The sequence below is a fragment of the Plectropomus leopardus genome, chromosome 20 (assembly GCF_026936395.1).
Source record: "Plectropomus leopardus strain MGB_pleo_1.0 chromosome 20, ASM2693639v1, whole genome shotgun sequence".
NCBI lineage: Eukaryota > Metazoa > Chordata > Actinopteri > Perciformes > Serranidae > Plectropomus > Plectropomus leopardus.
This window is the reverse complement of record NC_142195.1, coordinates 5693884-5716111: the sequence shown is the minus strand read 5'-3', so window position 1 is coordinate 5716111 and position 22228 is coordinate 5693884. Positions and strand designations below refer to the sequence as shown.

The following is a 22228-nucleotide window of genomic DNA, read 5'->3' as shown; positions in this document are numbered from 1 at the left end:
AATCTGGAGGCTGCCCTGTCCGGGTTCTTTCCGCGTATCTGCGAGCAGAGCCGGGGTAGTCTGGGGGCTATGTGGTCATGGCCCCCTGCAGAGGCACAAATATGTGCTGAGGTCACCACTTTTACGACGTTCGGCAGTTTCCTCCCAGATTTCTCAGGAAACCAGAGGGTAGGTAAGGTGCTTGACCAATATTTCTCCTGACTAGAAAGACTTCCTGTTTTTTGGGAAGGGTGGACGTTTTGTGGAAACATTGTTGGAACTGTTAATTTACACCCTATACATTTTATAGAATTTGTCATCATGTGCGACAGAATATGATGACGTTGCTTCCTGCGTTGTCCATGTTGTATTTTTAGAGTGAGCAGTGAAGGAAGCTGAGAGTTTAAAGATCAGGGAGGATAAAATCTAAGACTCCCTCAATTATGGACTGGAGATAAGTGGCTATCTTAGGTTCAGGCTGTGGTGGCAGCCGGTTCCAGGCTTCACGCCCTAAATGCTGGATGTTTGGATTGCGGCCTTCCTGTAATAAAGCGAGGAAAGGACACTTCCCATTAGATTGTCTCTGTCAGCGTTCTATCATAAAAGAAATCCTCTAATGTGTATGTGCTGACTTATGCCATCTGTTTTCTTGGAAAAGGTCTCCCATACTTTTCCTTTTCCTACCAGAGACTTTTACATGACTAAGTAGCATCCAACATGTCCTCCTATGTGTGTGAGTGTGTAAGGCTGCACTGGGTGTGCCACTTATCCAAGTAGACAATGAATCACATTCTGCAGAACAAGGAACCATCTTTTCTATTTGAGCGTCATCAGAAAGTGACACTGGACACGTCATTGAAGAGAAAAGGTTGACCGGTCTCGAAACATATCTTTCTATCTCTGATTTTATGAAGTACAGTGAGTGATCGTGCAAATGTTCTGTGCCAGATGCATCCACATATAAATGCATTTCATTTCGGGTTTCTGCGATTCTTGACAAAAGTCTGGCGATATTTAAATGTTTAATAAGAGGCTATGAAGAAGATCATTCCAGCGGTTGGTGACTAAAGGGGAAAACAGACTCTCAGCTCGTCAGTTATCTGGCTTCTGAGGAGCTCATCTCCTAAAAAGCAGCTTCTGTCAGCAGAACACAGGATACAAAGGCAGGAAGGACGTCCTTCCTCTGTCCCTCTCTCTGTCATTCCTCAGCTCGCAACATAAAACGTACAGAATACTGTAACATCAGGCAACATTGTTTGTGTTTGCTATTGCAGTTCTGAGAGTGTCAGAACTATGTGACTGTAAATGACTGGGATCTGGGTTGAAGTAACAGGTGCTGGTGTGACGGGCGGGTTTCCATTACAGATTTGTACAAAACTCAAGCGATATTTCCAAAATGTTGATAAAACACATTGCAAGATGACTGTTTCCATTGAATGATGTAATGTGACTTCTCCTCTTGTGATAACATTCCAAGAAGCATGATGATGGATGTTCAAAAGATTAGCAGGTGTTTTTCTATGGCACTCACCACACTAGCCTTCATTATTTCCAACTGGAAATTGGAATTGTGGATTCCAAACTCCCGGATGATTCGTTCAACTTTTGAAGAGTTATGCGATGCGATAACACCTCTTGTGGCGCCTGCTGCATTATAAGGGAGCCAGTTTCTACTGACAAGCGCATAGCCATAGCACCATGCAACCTAGAAAAGCAATAGGTCACATGGCTTTTTCGAAATGCCTGATATACCACCTCATGCAAGCATAAAAGCTTTGTTTATTTTTTTCGAAAAATGTGAGTTTTTTTCAAAATTGATGTGTTTCCATTAGGCGAATGCTGTATTTGCAATTTAAATTTGTGCAGTTTGAGGGTTAATGGAAATCCACCCACTGTTACCTTCTGGGAATTAAAAAAATGTTTGCTCATTTGAGCAATATTTTTAGTTGAATTAAGGGGATAAGGTGAGGTCACACTTGTAATGTTCCATTGAACATTACACTAAACATTTATGTATTAGTGCGACTTTGCTCATGTTGAGGTGAGAAGGTCAGATGTTCTTGTTGTCTGTGGGCAACTTGGCACAATGATCAGACAGGAGATCTGCACACTGTAAAGCTCCAAAAAAAAATTTAATTGCGCAATGTTTCAGTTTAACAGAGATCTTCATTAGGCCATTTCAAAATTCAGAAATGCCTGACAAGATCTCTGTGTGATCAAAACATTGCACAATTAAAACTTATTGGGAGAATTTATTACAGTGTGCAAATCTCCTGTCTGATTTTTAATCCAGAACCTGTGAAAGGTTTCTAGATGTGTGTGCCCTCCACCATGCTTGTTTCTAATTTGGCACAATCAACCACTTTTACCTGGAAAGGCATGTTTAATTTGCCCTCCATGTCTTTCTCACAAAAGGACACTCTCAGTAAGAAACCCACCAAATCTGTTTATTTGACCAGTAACTCTGATGCTTTGTTTTTTTGTGTCATGAAGGATTATGTTACTATTCATGATATTAACGATATATTTAAGTAGCCTTGGAGCCAGACAAATCTGTATAGGTCATAAAGCCCACCCTTTCATATTAGTAGATGGGACAAAGGCCAAACTAAAAACTCAAAGTACACACCAAATACATTTTTTCCCAAAGATAGTTTCTGTCACTGAAGTTAGTTTTCATGACTCTGATGTTTGTTCAAGTGATCATTTTATTATAAGTTTGATTTTAATTAGTTATTCATTTTTACACAAAGGGTATTTTCCGCCATGGTTGACAGCTCCCCCACCATGGATAACGCTACTACGCAGACTCCGGCTCTGATTGATTTCACCAGCTCAAGATGGTAGCAGCAGTATCCATGCTTTTTTAGCTTCAGTTAAGCATAGCGGGGGTACGTTTGGATGTGTCATCCATCTTTATATACAGTCTATGGTGCAGACATGTTGACATGTCTTTTAAATGTGAAAATGAATGCTGCTGCTCTCAATTTGCTCCAAAACCAATCCCCAATATATTAGAATTCATCAGCATAGAGAAAAAGCTTTTTTGTCATTTAATCAATAAGCTCCAGCATTCTGCCAACAGTAACATTATCACAACGCCAATAGTGCCGTTATCTGCTGTTTCAGTTACTATCAGTCATTTGAAAGTTGTCGGATTTGTAAATTGTAATTCCTTGGTAGTTGGCCCACTATTGACATAAAACACATTTAGAGAAGTGAAAGCCGCCAGTCCACAGGAAGAAGCCACATTGACATCACTACTCACGCTGGCTGACATCTCAGTGTTGATGTTTACCCAAGTTTTGTAGCAAATCAGACGGCTGATCTCCTTTCCAGACCATTTGTTTCTGTTCCTTTTGTTATTCTGTTCTTTGCCTTTTTAACTATGGCCATCCCTGCTTACACTAACCCCCAGCTTCTTCTCTTAATTTTCCCAAACAAACATTTAATAATGCTTCTGCAAACATGAGACAAAACACCTACTGTGTGACCTGAGGGTTTTCCTCCTGGGAAGATCATAACTAGTACTCACTGTGTAGAACAGCAAATATAAAAACTGTCATTTAACGGCCAAATGACTATATGGTATTGAAAAGCAAAACAGACATTTACACTGAGGAAGCTGATGACCCATTTTCAGCCATCGGTTTAATGTAATTGCAATAACACTGTGCCTGGCAGAGGAAATGTAGTGCCTGGTCTCTCAAAAAAAGTGCTGTGTTAGCAACAGCAGAGCTTTCCTCTTTGGTTTGGACTTTTCTTTCCCCTCACTCTTAAAATTTTATGTTATGATGCTCAGAGTGTATAACATGCTGTGGATCCTGTTGGTAGGAGAAAATAGGATTTATTCATGATTACCAGTGTTAGAAGCATACCATGTACCAAATGTTGAGCAACAAGGACTCTTTGCTTCATGTCAGCCAAGCCTTTGCCATTTTCCATCCATTTGGCCCCTTTACACAATGGAAACATTTGGCTCAAATCAAATATTTCATATTTTACTTAAATCAAGAGTTATGCAACAAGATAGGCTGTTTCTAATGACAACAACAATGAAAACGCTAATTGTGCCTAATTTTAGACATTACATAAAGGCGTAGGAGCAGGGCCTTCTAATACCCCTTTCCCACCAAAACTAGCACTTACACGCAGGTTTTTCAACACAGATAAACCTAAAAAACCTAAAAACCTAAATATAGGAAATAGACTGCATTCCCACTGCCAGTGAACACACTGCTGCAGCAAACGAGTCTCCCTTTCTGTCAGGCTTTTTGTGTTTGTGTGTGTGTGTGTGGGGGCAGAAGACCTGTTAGCAACCTGTTAGCAATTAATTTTTTTTTTTTTGTTTCTGGAATCATAGCAAATGCAAATCCACACTCATTTTAACTTTTTACTCATTTTAAGGTTTTTGTTTTCCACTAACCACAGGGAGATATGCGCCCCTTAGCGGCTGAATGCAGCGCCATGTTTCCAAGCCAGTTGGTAACTTTTGTCTGCTGTGTGGTGCTGGGCAGAGAGCTTACAATATGGTTTTTGGGGCTTGCAGCTGTTTGCAGCTGTTTGTTGTGTCTGAAAGTGATGCATGGCTTTGTTCAGATTGCAGGCAGAATTGGCCCAAATCACATTTTTTTTTTCGCTTGTAGGTGGTCCTAAATCAGATAAAGGTCTAATTTTTATGCTTATGCACAAGTGACATTATACGGTACATTATATGGTATTTTGGCATGTGAAGGCATTGTATTTTTGGGTTTTCTGTCTCGTGAAGGCCATATCTCAAGAACACCCTGAGGTAATTTCTTCAAATTTGGCACAAATATCTATGTTTAGTTATGGATGAACTGATTAGAATTTGGTGGTCAAAGGTCATCATCACTGTGACCCAGTCCGTTGTATTGTCGTGAATGCAATATCTTTAGAACAACTTTGGGGAATTTCTTCAGTTTTGGCACACTTGGACGTTAGAATGAACTGATCTGATTTTGTTGGTCAAAGGTCACTGTGACCTCACAAAATATGTTTTAAGCCATAATTCAAGAATTCATATGCTAATTATGACAAAATTTCACACAAAAGTCTGACAGATTAAAATGATGACGTGATGATTTTCACATATATCCAAAAAGTCAAATGTTAACTTCACTGTGACATCATAATGTTCTGCAAAACACTTTTCTGGCGATTCCTCAACATCATAAGTCAGGAACAGAAGGAGAGACATTTAGTCAGATATTGAGCTGGTGACACTGATCTTGGGTGTCCACCTTGAAACTGTGCTGATTGTGTAGATCATCAGTGATGCCGTGGGGGAAGACATGTTTGAAGCATCCAGGTTACAGAAGAGGTAGCTTCATCCGTATATAAAGCACTGTATACTCATAGGGCTACATGTGAGTCTGGACAGACATGGATATAAACTGTAACTGCAACTTGACTGGTTTTGCAGAGGCATACAACCACGAGTCGGTAATTCTAGCTTGCAATTCAACCTCAGTCTGAACAGTCATTTCAGAATTCATGCTTGACTTTAACGTCACTCTATGCTTCTTACAATTCTGAAATGGTGGGAGTCACCCAGTGAATACAAATGTGGTTTGGTTGACAGATTAAGATAAAAGTGACCCTTAACATCCTGAAATTTTGCATGAAATTGGTTTCAGTGAAGCCATTCATGTCACGATCTCACAGTTCCTGCTTCAGCTCTGCATCCACACTAACCTCTGTGCAGGAGTAGCAGCCATTGCTCTATAAAAAAGCCATCATTGAAAATATTTCTCTCTCCTTAACCTCGTCTTCATTATCATCTGCTTATGAATTTGTTGATCTTCACTGTTAATCAACTTCAAAATGAACCCATAAATGCTGACTACGATGGCCTCTATTTCCTTTGGTACGTCAGCTTCCTGCATGTGATATCTCTATATTTTTTTTATTGTTGTTTGTTTGTTTGTTTTTTGCATATGTGGGTCAGTTATTGACCGTGACCAGTTCACACTGGAATCTGATATTGGCCACATTTTTAAAAAATGTGAACATCCAAAAACAAAAAAAGGATCAGAGCAGTAAATCAGTATTAAGCACTGAGCATGTATGAGATTTTACATTTGCTCGACCAAATTCACATCAAAGTATGAAAATAAGTACAAAAATTGATCCCTGATGCAATTACATTAGTTGTATGTTATACCTTGCATCTTGGCATGTTAAGTTTTGATTCTTAATTTGTGAACATTAATAAATCAAGGTGAAAATTAGTTTTTGAAAATTGGGAATTTGACACAGAGGCAAATATATATACATATGTATAATTTTAGTGCATAGATTTTCAGTGCTAGAATATTTTAATTGAAAAATCAGATGGAACAGATTTACTTCCATATTTAATGAAACCCCAAAACGTGCAGCAATCTTCAAGCAGAGGTTGAAGTGTGGATGAAAACAGACCAGCATTGTTCCTCAGTGCGTTGAATAAAAAAAATCCAATGAAATCAGATCTATTTTCTTATGACACACCATTTTTTCATGACCCACTTACCGTGTGGGCTGTATGACCGCTTTTCCACGTGAAGAGACCGCCCCTCTCTTTGCGGAGCCTACAGTGAATTGGGTCTGTCAGTCAGGCAGTGAAGGGTTAAACTGGGAGTTTGCAGGCAGCAGGCTCTCCTTTCTGTCCACGGCATTTAGCGGAAAACATCTGACTCCTGCTCGTTTTCCGAAGGCTGTGTTTGGTTTTTACTCATTTTTTGCGCCGCAGTCGCGGAGGCATCACGGGAACAAAAGTTAGCGTTTCGACAGGCGGATTTCAACATCTCACTGCGCGCTTTCAAACAGGTAGGTCCCCTGTGTGGGAACATTTTCCATCCGTGCATGAATTAAAGAGCCACCAAAGCATTACAGGTAGTGCTTCGAAAGTAGCAACACATGTTTTGACCTTTAGGTATTCGAGTTTGTTGACAAAAGCAGCAATAATAATTATTTGTAAGTTTGTTTGTAAAACAAACCTAAAATCAGTTGTGTTCTATCAACTGTACTTTCCTACACATCACTGCGGGAGGTAAAACTTCATCCCATGTTTTCATTTCCTCACATTTCCTTTCCTGTCTCAAGTTTTGGGATAACAAACACTTTACTCCCCATGTTTTCTTTCCAGGACGCTATTTTTAAGCTGCAACCCTGTTAACACCTTTTTTAATTTTGAGAAAATAAATCATGATCAGTGCTTTTTAAAGTTGCATCTCTCATCCACATACTTTTGTATCTTTTTTCCTAGTTTTTGTTACAAAACTATTTCTATTTAGTGGCTCTAAAAGTGTTTGCATGGCCTTTGTGTTCACAGTGGGCCTGTGGTATTTCACCATCTCATTCACTTGCAGACTGAGTCATTCCCTGATTTCCTCCAGATGTGCAGTAGTTTACGTTTCCTGACGGCCCAGGATTGTGACATTTCTGCCCTTGCACTGCAGTTATTCTGCTGACAAATATGAATTCACACTTCTGTGGTGAAAAGTGTTGCTCGTGTCATGACACTGACGGATGCTGTGTAAAGCAACAGATTCTTCTTTTCATCATCTCTTGGTAGTGACTGCCTTTTTGAGGTAGTTGTTAAAGGGACTTTTGAGATTTTTTTTTTTTTGAGAAGGGCTGTATGAGGTACTTACCCATAGTCAGTGCGTTACACACAGTAGATGTCAGTTGGTACACTCGCAGTTTGGAGAATCAGGCTAAAATGGAATCGAGACGTAAGCCAAGCCATGTACTGCTGCAGATGGGTGCCAGCAGTGCAACAGATTTTATATCTTAAGTGTACGCTATATTTAGAGTATTTTCACCACTTAACTGTTAGACAGCCCATTCTGACTGGGAAGCCATTAACATTTTCAGTTCCTCATTTTTCCCCTCGATAAGCCACCAGACTCCATAAAGAAAAACACTTACTTTGGCTCACAACACACAGGAGCTGCTGGTCTACCACTGCTGCGATCAGTTAGTTAGTTTTTGTTATGGTGTGACTTTGCTGAATCTAAACTAACCCTTTTAAACTCTGAAGTCACACAATTAGACAAACCAACTTATTGATTGAGGCAGCGGTAAACCAGCAGCACCTGTGTTCAGTGATGCTAAATAATTGTTTTTCTCAAAGGAGTCTGGCTTTGAAAAGGGTGATATAACACCTTAATTTTTCTCAGGGAAATCACTTGTTTGACATTAATGCAAAACAGTGAAAATATTCTTAATATAGCATACATTTAAACCATTGTTGATTTTTTTTCAGCGGGACTTTTTAAAGTGGCTAAAAAAAAGCTTTGTTACTGAGCCCTTCACACCAGTCGATTGCTTAGCTTTCATTTCGGACTCCAGCCTGCTTCTCCAAACTGGAGATGTTCCGACTGACATCTACTATACGTGATATACTGTCTATGGATAAGTTCCCCGTGCAACCCCTCTTCAAAAAATCTGAGCTATCCCTTTAACACGTAATCCTTTAACTCAAATCTGCAAGGAACTGCTGACAGTTCACCCTTTTTATTAGCCTGTCCTCCAGAGTGGGACTCTGACACCACTGGAGTTACTGGACTAGTGCAGTTGTGTGTCACATGTGTGTAAATGGAGCGTCAACAAGTGTTTAGGCTTGTGTCTTGTTTGTCCTTACCCGGCAACAAAAGTAGTCTCTGTGCAGCTGCAGGAATTTGAATGTCACCATGGGGAACCAAACATACAGAGCGCACTCACCCAGCTTGTTTCCTTGTCATCAAAACTGGCACTGGTGGAAGAGATGACGGTTTTATTGTTTTACAGCTGCACAGTAGCTCTCGTGATGTAACTCTTGTTTGAACAGCAATTTAAGTAATTTCTTGATTTAACTTAACTTGTTTTTCATTAGGTGTTTCTCATGTAGGGTTAGATGTGATATGTGGAGAGTTGGCACACACCTGTAGTGCACTCCACAACCTGATAGTTCCTATCTGTTATCTCATCCTGTGTGGCTCTCATTTCCTTCATGAATGAAACACATTACCTCCTGATTAATTTCATCATAAACAGCACCTCTGGACTGGAGCTGAATTTGTATGTTCTGACTGTCTCAGGGTGAAATTTACATGATCACACACAGGCGCATTTGTTCTCCTCTGAGGATCATTTTAACCCAGATTCTCTGTCATCAGTATATTAACCCTTTGAAACCTGGATTGATACCTTTCACAAGTATTTGAACCTTGAGCAAATTGTTTGGATTTCTTACAAAAACATGAAAGAAGTGAAAAAAGTCAATGAGCAACTTGGTAAGAAAATTACAAGAAATTAGATTGATTTAGAAAATTATATTTAAAAAAAAACATTTCCAGAAAACTATATATATAAGTATCATGAATATACATATAGTTTTAGTGGGAATGCAAAATATTTTACAAAATTATTTTATTATAATATTATTTTAATTTTCAAGAACTTTCAAACCATTTCCATTTTTAACTATTTATTAATTTTTTAAACTTTCTTTTCTTTATTTGTTGCTAATTTTCAGGTTGTTTTCTAGATTTTTAAAATTAATTTCTTGATATTTTTAGGTCATTTTTTGCATATTATGCAGTTGTTCATTGTCCTCTTCTCATGTTTTTGAAAGAAATCAAGCTTCAGGTTTTAAATGGTTAAGTGTGGCTTTTATAGACATAGTTGGGTAAATGATCATTCTAAAAGCCTTCAATTTCCGTTTGTAATTGCTTAGCTGGGCATCACGAGATCTTTTGCCCTTCTAGCGTAAGATTAACCTCAGATAACTGCTCAACCTTTGCCCACTTTCAACCTTTGGTCTGTCCTAGAGTGCTCACAGCCTCTTTACAGTGGTGGTGTAGTCAGTGTGGCCTCTGGAGCTGGTCCTAAAGGTACGTATGTCCCGCACAGAGCCATGTTTGCCTTGGTTGTGCTCCACCGGCTTCCTTTATGCAGTTCTGGCTGAATGGTTGTTGTTAGCGCCTTGCTGTGATTGTCTGATTCGTAAATGGTGGTAAAAGTTTGTTCCACCTCACATACTTAAAGGAGATGTGGGTGAGTCTCAGCTGCTGCGGCGCACGCTGCGATCCTCTGTGATGTTGTTTTTGCCTCATGTGACATTGCCTTGTGGTTTCTGCAGAGGTATTCATGAGTGTGCGATGTTGGCAGACAAAGTAATGATGATATTGTTGCTGTGCAGATATGACGAGCATGTTACCTGTGAGCTACAGTTAGCACAGATCAATGTTTTTGGATTTCTTTGGAGAGGATTTTTACGAGTCTGACAAATCACATGATGTGACAAGAGGATTGCAAAATGTGTTTTGTCCATCTGAGCAGTCTTAGTGGTAATAAGTTATCAGTCCTTAAAGGGTAACTTAATTTTTTGTTTATTTTTATTTTTTTTACAACTTGGACCCTCTTTTCAAATATTTTTTTTTCTTCTTCTTTTTTTAAGTGGCTGATGGGAACAACAATTTTTGAAACCAGTTTTTAGCGAGAGTGCTGTGGCCGGTTGCGGTGAAACACTCTGGGCATTTGTGCATCACCACATTACATCCTCTAGACATAAAATTAGTTTTAGAAAAGTAAGATCAAATAACTAGGGAAAAATCAAAAAGTATCAAATATCAAAAAAATCTTTATTTATGATTATATATTCAAAATGAGGCTACAGAAAAAAATATTTAATCAAATTACTTACATCTCATTTATTTTAGATATTTTAGGTTTCTTGTTTTTTTCCTTTTACTTTACTGTAAAATTCAAGTAATTTTCTTTCAAGTTTTTAATCATTTCTTGCAAATTTTTGCATTATTTTTTAAGTGAAGTTGCTCATTACATTTGTTCCATTTTGTTCCAGTTTGCTAAGGTTTCAAAGGGTAATGGCAAAAACAAGCACTTTTAGTGGGCATGAATTGATAGTGCAGATTTGTCCATTAACTTGCACTGTGGCCTGTTTTGCAGCTGTCAGCTGCAGTGCTCTGACTCAATATTGGACCTATTTCACCAAATTTTGTTTCCATTAGTCACTTAGACACAATAACATGGTTAATGGGGTACAGCTTGAAAAATACCTAAGTTAACCTTTAATAAACCGCAATAATATCAAACCAAAATAAATATCAAGTTGAAAGAGAGAACAGTATATTTGTAGGTGACTGTGTAAAGGACCTTCTTTATCTTTCGGTTAATTTACTTCTTTAAAGGACTGAACAACTGACACAGCATGTGTAAGGCAGGGTTAAAGAGTGTGTTTTCTGTGTTCCCGTCCTTATGAGACCGTGATGTTTTATGGGTCATATGTCTTGCTTTGGTTCTCTGTCTGATGGCTGTTTCTGTGGTTGTAAATGTTTACTGTGGATTGTTAACATATTTGATTGTTTATGATGTGCTGAAAATCTTTTCAGCAGTTCTTTACAAAACCTTTTAGCACCAACAAAAATTGTATCCTTTCACAGTACGAAATTTTGTTTGCAGTTTCACCAAGAAAGAGTGTGTATTGACCTTGAATCTCCTTCTCCTTTTTTCGCCACTTTTTCTACTCCAGGCAAATAACAAGAAAAGCATGTGTGGGTGTTAGGAGTCATCTGTTCGGTTGACCTTGCTGCCCCTGAACACGGAGCCGCCGCCTGCTTAACCCCCAGCTGTCCATTTGTCCAGTGAGGCTCATTCCACACCATGTCTGCAGAGGTGGAGAACAGCGCTCCCACCGCGGCCGATGCCACCACCGCGTCCCCGTCGACAGCCTCGACCAATGATGCTACCAGCTCCCCTACAGTCGCATCCAAGGTCCCGTTCAAGAAAGAGAAGAAGAAAGGTGAGAGATGGACAATGCATCGGCATGGTTATGATGCTGCTGTGATCGAGACAGTGGATTGATTGGTTTGATCTTGTAGAAATCATAGTTTTCTTGTTTTTTCACAGTTCCAGAGAAGACAGATGAGTACCTGCTGGGCAGGTTTCAAGGGGATGGTGTGAGGTACAAGGCCAAGCTGATTGGCATTGATGATGTCCCAGAGGCCAGAGGAGACAAGATGTGCCAGGACTCCATGATGAAACTTAAGGTGCAACATTGGTCCTTTGACTGTACCCTGCTATCTGTTATAATCATAGTATGTTAAGATGGACGACATGCCCCCACCTACAACCGCTATGCTTAAGTGAGGTTAAAATATCCCAGATATGGGCATTGCCATCTTAAGATGGTGATACATTGAGAGCCAGATTTTGCACAGTAGGGATATCCACAGTAGGGGACTTCCTGCCAAAACACCTGTCCGACCAATCGCAAGCAGCTCCATTGAATGCGAGCACATGGATTGGCTTTCACAGCTGTCAATCATGATAGAAATTTCCCTTTGTAGAATTTAATAGCTTATTGCAAAAACAAACACTTGAACTAACAGGATGATGAGAACTACCTTCAGAGACAGAAACCGTCTTTGTGAAAAATGTATTTACTGTGTATTTTAAGTTTTTAGTTTGGCTTATGTCCCATTCACTAACATGGAGGGGCGGGCTCTATGACCTATACTGCAACCAGACACCAGGGGGCGATCCAGATTGACAAGTAACATTTTGGGGAACTGTCATGTTGTCCAACTTTATATACAGTCTACGGTTATAATTCATTCAAAATATCATAGCACTGACGCTGGTATCTCTAATACTTTTCAATTAATAATTCATATGTGTGGTGGGGATCATTTGACACCAGGGTATGGCAGTAGCTGCTCGGTCCCAAGGCAAACACAAACAGAGGATCTGGGTCAACATTTCCATGTCGGGCATCAAGATCATTGACGAGAAATCAGGAGTGAGTTTTGCCATTTCCTTCCACTAAAGCCGCATTGCACTGTGAAGTTCATCTATTTTGTTGCTGATGAAACTTTTGTCTTCAGGTGATTGAACACGAGCATGTGGTGAATAAGATCTCCTTCATAGCCAGAGATGTAACGGACAACAGGGCATTTGGATATGTGTGTGGAGCAGAAGGGCAGCATCAGTTCTTTGCCATTAAGACTGCACAACAGGTAAGGGCTTATTTATACTCTCTTTATGTACTAAAATCAAGATGTTCATTTCAAACATTGCAACCACAGACTGTATAAAATAATGGACGTAGCCAGCAGTTATGGAATATTGTTTTGAAGCCTGGAGTTGCCATTTGGATTTCTTTCAGTCAGAAGTGATCATATTATATACACATATATATTACAGGGATGGTTACCCCTTTGAAACCTGGATTGACATCAGTTTTCTTGTGTCATGCTTTTAGACACCTTTGACAGTCATTTAAATATTTTAAGCCCGAGCAAATTGTTTTGATTTCTTTCACAAATAGTAAAAATGCAATGAGCAACTTGACAAGAAATGTCCTGCAAATTGCAAGAGATTAGCAAAAGCTGACAAGGAAAGACCTGAAAATTTTAGAGAGAGAAACAGAGAATTATAAGAAAATTATCCCAAAAAAATTGCCTAGACACCTATATTTATAAATATTATGTTTCATATTCCCCCAAAAAATCCTTTTTTTTTTCTTTTTTAGTCCATCCTTGTTTGTTTTTGTTTTTAATTTTCTTTTTTTGGCTGACTTTCAGGTAATTTTTCTTTTTACTATTTACTACTTTTTTGTGCTAATTTTTGTGTCAATTCTTGTTAGGTTTTGTGAGCAAAAACAGTCTTAAAACCATAAAAACAAAATGTACTTACTGGAAAAAAACTTATCCAACTCCCCAGAAGGTCTTTTAGTGCAACCAAACCACAAGACCTTCATATGTGTTCGCTTTCAGAAAACATGCACCAAAATGGTCAACATGAACCCAGTGTATGTACAGAAGGCTCAGTCTGTACATGTATTTAACGTTAGCATAAATTAAACAGACACATTAACAACAAGTGCACACACTGCGAAAAACAAGCACTGCATAAACAACAGAGACAAATGGGCAACAATGACAATGTCTCTCTGTCCCCCCACAGGCAGAGCCCCTGGTTATTGATCTGAAAGATCTCTTCCAGGTCATCTTCAACATGAGGAAGAAAGAGGCCGAGGCACAGAAGGTAACTCATTCAAACTGGAAAAAGTTTTTTTTTCTTCATTTTCTTTCTGAAAGAAAAGCACTTTGGTGTGGTCATCTGGGAGGGCTGACAAGGTACACACTGTACATACCTCCTGAGTGTCAACACTGCCTCTCTGTGTTATTTCAGTGAATCACATCCTCAGACATTCCATTGAAATGATGTGAAATGACATGTGCCTCAGTGAATTAAGAAAATAAGTAATCATTAACAGCCTACCTCCTGTTTACAGGGTGAAAATGGCAGCGCTGTGGTTGAGGTAAGCAGTTGGAAGTGCTTGTTTTCTTCAGAAAGTTTCTCCAACTCCTCCCATTACTTTTTACTTTTTGTTTTCAGAATGGCGGCAATGCCTCGGGAGGTGAAGCAAAAACTGCTCAAGTAAGTATTTCTGCCCTGTTGTGTTTGCAGCTTAACATTAAATAACATGCCAATGATTTCTAGTAGCTGGATAAATACAGTATGTTTCTGTTTCTTTTCGACATGCAGCCAGTGGAGCAGCTTGACCTTTTTGGAGACATGTCGACCCCTCCAGACATCCAGGCTCCAAATGTAAGTGTGGTAAAATGTTGTCTTTGTCTGGGCGACATGGTGGAATTATACTCAATCAGTATATATATATATATATATATATATATATATATATATATATATATATATACTTTTTTAACATTTCAAACATTAGAGTAGGCAAGAGAAGAGTCAAATAATATTTTTCTCTATAATAAGACTTTTTGAAAGCCAAAAATAGCACTAATGTTGCATTCATCCCAATAAAGTGCCCTGGGGATGACATTTTTCTGTATGCCAATTTAGAAGTTAGCATCAACCTTGTTCCCTTGGCAAAAAAGCCAATTAGATTTGTTTCATAGGATTTTGGATTATAGCAGGAAATAAGCTCTGTGGAAAACAAACTTTTATGATGCTTATACATTTTGTTCATCAAGACTATCTTGAACAAACACAAATGAACACCACTTTTAGGATTTTATTAGCCTAAATACAATCACAAAACTAATGTTTGGCCAGTGGTTCCCTACTGGTCCAGCCCCATGGCCCAGACTTCTCCTTTTTCATTAGTTTATGGGCTACACATTAGATAAATTGCCACTTTTTTTTCTATTTAATTTCAAAAAATGTAAATAACACATTGACTTAGAACAAATAAACAAATAAATAAAACATATTGCAAGAATAATCAGAAACAGCACTTAAAAATAAAAAATGTCTCCACTGAATAACCTCAGCACCTCCAGATCATTCCATGTGTGTTAACTCGATTCTTAAAAGGCCAACTCTTTGTGTTTACATTGGACTTTTTTTTTAAATTGTAAATTTGAGATTTCAAATTATCTTTTAAGAATTGAGTTTTTGCTTTTTGTTTACCAATCTCATTGTTGTTCACCAGCCCTTTAAAGCTGCTGCCAGTAGAATGTAAAGAAAATTTTTGTTGACTATGGTGACACCTAGAGTCTTATTATGGTAGTGTTTTATGTCACTGTTGCTGGGCCAGTTCACTCGCTTGGTTTCAGGCCAACGTGCAAGTGCTGACCTAAGCACATTTCTGCACCTTGCTGTTGTCCAAGAAGAGAGGAATTTAGTAACAACTTCACTGTCTAAGTTGCACTCTAGACTTTGCTTTCTCATGAAATTTAATGATATTTAGAGGTAAATGTTCTACAGGTAGCAGCTTTAACTTGTCTTTCACACCATATGATTCATCTGTCATTTTGTTAACACGTGTTTTTCTCCTTCTGCAGAACTGATTCATAAATCTTTTGTTTTTTCTCTCCCACTGTCCCTCTCGTGTTAACCAGGACTCTAATGATATTCTCTTGCTGGACTTTTCCGCTGAAGTTGACAGCAATCAGAATTGCATAAAGGGAAACTCCTTTGTAACTTCCTGTGCCCCTGACCATATGACATCTCCCCAGACAGAGAATCCCTTTTCCTCAACATTTGGCTACTTTCCAACTCCAGACAGTGACCCTTTCAGAGATGACCCCCTTTCTAAATCCCCCACTTGGTCTGAACTCGATAATTCACAGATCCCCCTCACCACCGCGAATCGCCTGAACAGCACTGCGGGCAACACATGTAAGACAATTATTAACGGTGGTTTGAACGGAGACTCTGAACACCTCAGTCAGCAGATAAACGGGTTATCCAGTAAGACCATGATCCTCGCTCTCAGTAATGGACTGTGGCCACTAGGGGGTAAAATAACTCAGAGCAACACCATTACCATGATGGACGGGAATGAATCTGGAGCAGTTCCCTCGACCAAAAACCCATTTTTTGACTCATCTTTGAATGCTGCCCCCATCTCTAATGGCGTAACTCATCACCCACAACCCCCAGTGGCTCATAGTAAGGACTCAGTTGTCATAAGCCCACCACCGCAGAGCTCTAAGGCCGGACGAGGTCGAAGGAGCGCAAAGGTGAAACTCTGTAGCTAGATAGTAGCATGTGTGTTGCTTATAAATAGGTTTAATACACATTTCTAAGAGCATTATTAGTTTGCTAACATCTCCTTTCTGAGCGTTTGGGTCTTGCATTGGTGTCTGACAGGGTGTGCCGGAAAATGCATTTGGTCAAGATGCAAGGCCTATAATTTAGAATTGCACTCAAGGGCTTTGTTGTTGGGATCTGGTGCATGCACTGGTGGTCACCTGCTTCTCTAACTGGCTTGAAAAACTGACACTTTGACTGCTAAACAATCGACTTTACCTTTTGTCACCTCTGCTCTAAATCTGTTTTTCTAACATTCATGCTTCAGTGATACGAGCACAGGTAAGTGGAAAAAGCATGCATATGTATCAATGTTAAGGTGATAATGTAGTCTTTTTTCTGACCTAATAATTATATTTGTTATAAGGTGGTTTAATCTCAAGTTCTAAGGACTGAGTTAATGGCAAGCTCTTTTAACATTTAATCAGTGATTGACTTGTGGCTTTGTAGTTTTCACTAGTGTAACTGACATTTTTCGACATGTTAAAAGAAATATGTAAAACAGTTTTTACATGTCACGTTTATATATTTTATTTTTTACAAATGTCTTTAATTGAATTATGCAGTAGATTTCAGTAATTCATTTTTCACTTGTAAGAATAACAATTACAGATTTTAAAAAAGAGTTGCGAGCAGTGGAAAATCAGTTAACCTTTCGGATATCAACAAATGCGTTTCTAAAATATTCACAAACCGTTTCAATTATGTCGTCACCATGTAATTAAAATACCACAAAGCCATTGGTCGACTTTTAAATTAGTTTGTTCACTGGGGATATGTAGCTCAGATCAGCGCATTTAATTTAATGTAGATGTATATGTACATCAATGAAGATATCTACAATTATATTTTTGCCAAATAGATACAACTTGAAATCTGTAGATATCAACAATTGTTCTTAAATTACAGAGATCATAAACACAATTCTAGAGATCCAAAATTCAATTCTGACCAGTCAAAATTACAGTATGTCAACTTGGATTTTTAACTTGTCAAAACTGAATTATAGAAATCTGTAATTAAGTTTGAGTAGAAGTCAATAGCATAAGTTGACAAGTAATTATAATTTTGTTACAGATACCAACAATACAGATATCTACAATGACAATCTACATATCTAGAATGAACATTTTGACTTGTGAGAAATTAATTGTAGGATTCAAAATTACATTATGGATTTGTTGACTTGAAATTATAACACGTCAAAGTTGAATTCTAGAAATCTGTAAATTTGTTCAAATGAAATCAGTGGGAAAAGTTAACTAGTTGTAATTAAGTTACAGATATCTACTTAAATAATAAACGAATTGTTGATATTAAGAATTAACATATTTACTTGAGAAATTAATTGTACATATCTGCAATTAGAAGTGCAATGGTATCAATTTATGTGATTATGTGACACTTACCTACACTGAGTATTTCCACTTGTTGATATCACGAATGAACATTTTGACTTGTGAGAAATTAATCAATAATATCTGTAATTAGAATTGCTACTAGTCAAAATAACATTATAAATATATTTGCTTGCGATTCTTACCAGTCAAAAAGAAATTGTTGTCACCTGCAGTTGCTGTTGCAGCTACTGATTAAATGTTAAAAGAACTTGTTATAATGAGTTGTGCATAAAATTATGTCAGTTGGGTACAACTATACTTATATAGTGTATGACTGTTTTATTTTCTGTGAATAGTCCACGGCGAGTGACCTGTTTGGAGTAGATCTGTTTGCTGCTCCTGCTCAGTCTGAAGTCTCACCTGCTTCAGCGGTCCTTTTCAACAACACACCTGTCACCTCCACTCCCTCCTCCTCCATAGCTGCTCTGGGTAATACACAAGAAGGGACCTTTGTGTCTTATCCAAATATTACGATACTGTTTTGGCTTTACATATGCTTTGATTCACATTCACATTCCTTTTTTTTTTTTTTAGAACAATCTTTTTTATTTGTTTTTGTCACAACTTGCAGGCATACATCAATAACTGCTGTCAATATCACAGCACAGATTAGCATGTTCAGATTCCTTTAAAATTATGTTAAAAAAATGCAATAATATAGTTTTATGAGGAACTGATTGTGTTCATAATTATAGTATTAAGTATATAACACTTTAAAAACAATTAAAGATGTGTTGGACCAATTAAATTTTTGCTTCAGATCAATTTAAAATGTTTGTTCTTATGGTATTATGTTATTATTATGTTATTATGGTAACCGTATATGACACTTCCTATTGTATAATATATAATTTTTAAAACATTTTTTTTAAGGAATCAGCTTAAAATTGTATATTCCTAAATATTGTAAACACTTAATTACCATAACCATGAACACATGTTTGGAAGTTGATAACCCATACAGATTAATGTGTTCCAACTAAGTTTCCATCATTATCTAAAAAACAATACTACAGAGTAATTTACCATTTTCATGAACACAGATTTTCAGTTAATTACTCCCAAAAATTAAGTTGTTCCTAAAATTTTTTTTACATTATTTAAAATGAATTGTTAAATAAATAAATAAAAATAGCAACAAGGACATAATAATAAATTAAATACACATTTGACATTTACTTAAGAATAAAATTAAAATTTAAAAAATAATACATTTTTTAAATAATTAATGATAAATTAATAAAATAATTATGCATCATGGAATACAGCCTTACAATTATGAAGATTGTAACAGACTTTCATATTCCTTTTTCTTCATATTCAGGGAATCTTCAGTTAGGCCCTCCAGCTACCACAGGTATCCCTGCTGCAGGCATGTGGGGAGCCCCAGTCGCTGCCCCTTCCATGTTCCCCATGCCAGGAGTGACTGCTCCAGGCCCAATGCCCACCTACCCACAGCCCTCTGCCTTTGGTGGCCTCCCCATACCACCCACAGCCTGGGGCCAGCCTGTGCCACCTCAATTCGGTGCCGCACCCTTATCCCCACCCCACCTCAACTGGAGCCAACCTGTAGGAGCGGTTCCACTGGCATCTCCAGGCTGGGGTCAGCCCAACATGACCAATCCGTTCCAGTCTGGCCCGTCGCGCCCCCCTCCCAGGCCACCGGCCCCTCCAAAGGTAGAGAACAGTGCCTTCACAGCGTTGGATCCCCTTGGAGATAAAGAAAAGAAGATTGGAAAGGACATGTTCAAGGACTTCCAGCTCGCCAAACCGCCCGCCATCCCAGCCAGGAAAGGGGAGCTGGCGCCCAACTCTGCTCCCAGCAGCAACGAAGCTGGGGCGTTCGATCAGTATTTTAACAGCAAAGTGGGCCTGCCGCAGGATACCGCAGATCACGATGACTTTGTTATCAATCAAATTACAGCAGGTAATCCAAGCTAAATTTAGCAAGTTTGAGTGTTTCTGACTCTGAGATTTGTCATTAATTGTGTTCTCTGTCCCCAAACCAGCTCCTGCTCCTGCTCCTGCTCCAGCTGCAGCCCCAGCTCCGAGCTTTAACCCCGGCCTCCTTGATGCCGCCTTCTCTTCTGCTCCTGTCGCAAACAATTCAGCACCAGCCCAGGGACCCAATCAGGACATGTTTGATCAAGCATTTGGGGCCCCTGTAGCCATGGTACAGAGACTCACACACACACATATTCACGCCATATAAAAGTACTGCAGTAATACTTTGTAATTTGGGCCTTTTTTCTCGATCTTACAGCAGACTGCTGCTGTTGGTCAGACTTCTGGTTCAACAGCTGCTTTCGGGGATCGTTTGGGAAATCCCTTCGCTTGACCCAAGCTTTGTACAAAAGTAAGTATATTTTTGTTTTTTTTTGTTCCTTAACCCTTTGACATGTGAGCAACATCACTTTTCCTTTGCTGCTTTCAGGTGCCTTTTACTGATTTTTAAAACTTTTGAACTCTTAGCAGCTTTCTCTCTAAAACGTGGGGAAAAGGCAATGAGCAACTTGGTAAGAAGTGATCCACAATCAAAAGGTTTAGAAAATCATTTGTAAAACAAACAAACAAACAAACAAAAAAAGGAAAAAAAAGGAAAAACGAAACTAAGCTGTGAACATTTTCAAAGACAGCTGAAAGCCTATTAATTCTATCTCTTTAATTAATGTAATTCTATTTTAGAAAAATTATTTTCTTTCTGTTCTCTGTAGTTTTTACCTTCGTTTTTGTAAATATATGAATATATTTTTATCACTGTCTTTTGATTGTCTAATCGTCATTTTTCTTTTGTGTTACATTTTTTATTTTGAAGCACTTTGTGATGAATCCCTTGTATGAAAAGTGCTCTCTAAATAAAGCTTATTATTATTATTATTATTATTATTATTATTATTATTATTATTATTATTATTATTATTATTATTATTATTATTATTATTAACTTGTGCTACAATATGATCAATATTCATACTTGATAAATTTTCAGGCACCTTTCTTATGTCATTTGCTTGTTTTCATTGTTTTGTTTTTTTCTTTCTTTCTGTCTTCCTTTCTTTTGGTTTTATTTTCTTTTTGACTAGTTTTCAGGTAATTATCCGAAAATCAGTTTTAAAAAATGTTCTTACTTCTTCTAGCTAATATTGGGGTAATTTCTTCTTTTGTTTCTCATTGATTTTCCCATGTTTCTGAAAGAAATCAAGCCAGTGTGCCCAGGTTTCAAAGGGTTAACTGACATCAACTTGACACAGGATGAACTTTAATTTCTCTTTTTTTCCTCCTTCTTCTGCCCTCACAGTTGAAATGGAGCGAATGGAGATTTTCACATGAAATAACATCTTTGGGACAAGCTGCTACAGTGTGCGCAAGACAATCCAGATGATGAACATTTCTAACTCTTGTCCCTGACCCACCCTTCTTTTACACCTCCACCTCTGATGTTTTTTTGTTTTTTTTTACTATCCAATCAGTAGTTCCCTTATTTCTGAAGACCACTGATCTAAGAAGTAAATGTAATGTCCTGATCTGCTGAAGAAGGAAATGTGGTGTGTGTGAGAGAAGGCGCGTCCAAAGAGGTTCACTGCTGATGCTGTCTGTGTTGAAGAAATAAAATAATACAATCATAACGCTGCAATGTGGTCAGTTATTTCTATAGGTTATATCTATGATCACTAGAATTCTATATCATAAAAAAATATCTAAAAGATTCTTTAGAGTCACAAAATTGAATGTATAAACTCGTAAATGTTAGATCTTTGGATACAATGCCACAAAGGCAAAATGCTCTCTAGTACAAGTCATGCAGTCTAAATTCTACAGAATAATATGTACTAAAAGTGCCTTAGCAAAATGGACTAAATTATCAAAGTAAAAGTACTATTTAGAGTGTTTCTTTGCAGTATAAGTGTATGAATTAATACTGATGATTTCATCTGTAACCACTAATCACTTGTAGTTGTTGAGGTTTAGGTGGATCGGATTTAAAAAGGATGAGTGTGTAGGATTTAGGGGCATCTATTGACAATTGAGTATGTAAAGTGTGCAGGAATATAAAATGTAAAGAAGTACAGTAATAAACAATTAGCATTACTATGTGAATATTTAAATTAAAAATTTAAAATTATGATATTTATAATGTGCTGAGTGTGGTAAGTTTGTAAATTATAAAACTGTACCTTATGGTACAATGCTATGTATAAAACTAGTATGTTAGTTAAAAATATAAATATGTGTGATGCTGCAATGTACAGCAGATATATACATAAATA

The 22228-nt window shown here is 37.9% G+C and overlaps 1 protein-coding gene across 5 annotated transcripts; it reads left to right on the top strand.

Annotated features, from left to right (window-relative positions):
* Nucleotides 1-143: 143 nt before the first annotated feature.
* dab2 (DAB adaptor protein 2) lies at nucleotides 144-21586 on the top strand. Of its 5 annotated transcripts, none has more exons than XM_042509199.2 (15): nucleotides 144-168; nucleotides 11519-11788; nucleotides 11896-12035; nucleotides 12689-12787; nucleotides 12873-13004; nucleotides 13954-14034; nucleotides 14285-14311; nucleotides 14389-14430; nucleotides 14539-14601; nucleotides 15867-16490; nucleotides 18257-18389; nucleotides 19285-19887; nucleotides 19970-20133; nucleotides 20224-20316; nucleotides 21259-21586. In XM_042509199.2, exons 2-14 carry the CDS (start codon nucleotides 11650-11652, stop codon nucleotides 20296-20298), a joined length of 2322 nt encoding a protein of 773 aa, XP_042365133.2. In that variant the 5' UTR covers nucleotides 144-168; nucleotides 11519-11649; the 3' UTR covers nucleotides 20299-20316; nucleotides 21259-21586. The 5 variants fall into 5 exon arrangements, with proteins under 5 accessions (XP_042365133.2, XP_087927196.1, XP_087927193.1 ...); XM_088071070.1 differs by lacking the exon at nucleotides 144-168 and adding an exon at nucleotides 6632-6810 and having other exon boundaries at nucleotides 20227-20316; XM_088071067.1 differs by lacking the exon at nucleotides 144-168 and adding an exon at nucleotides 6638-6810.
* Nucleotides 21587-22228: the final 642 nt, after the last annotated feature.

Excerpts from the sequence above, each read along its gene's own strand:
- dab2 (XM_042509199.2), top strand. The coding sequence starts at position 11,650 with ATGTCTGCAGAGGTGGAGAACAGCGCTCCCACCGCGGCCGATGCCACC. Across the intron at positions 11,789-11,895 it reads CAAGAAAGAGAAGAAGAAAG|TTCCAGAGAAGACAGATGAG; the intron begins GTGAGAGATGGA and ends GTTTTTTCACAG. Across the intron at positions 14,312-14,388 it reads ATGGCAGCGCTGTGGTTGAG|AATGGCGGCAATGCCTCGGG; the intron begins GTAAGCAGTTGG and ends TTTTGTTTTCAG.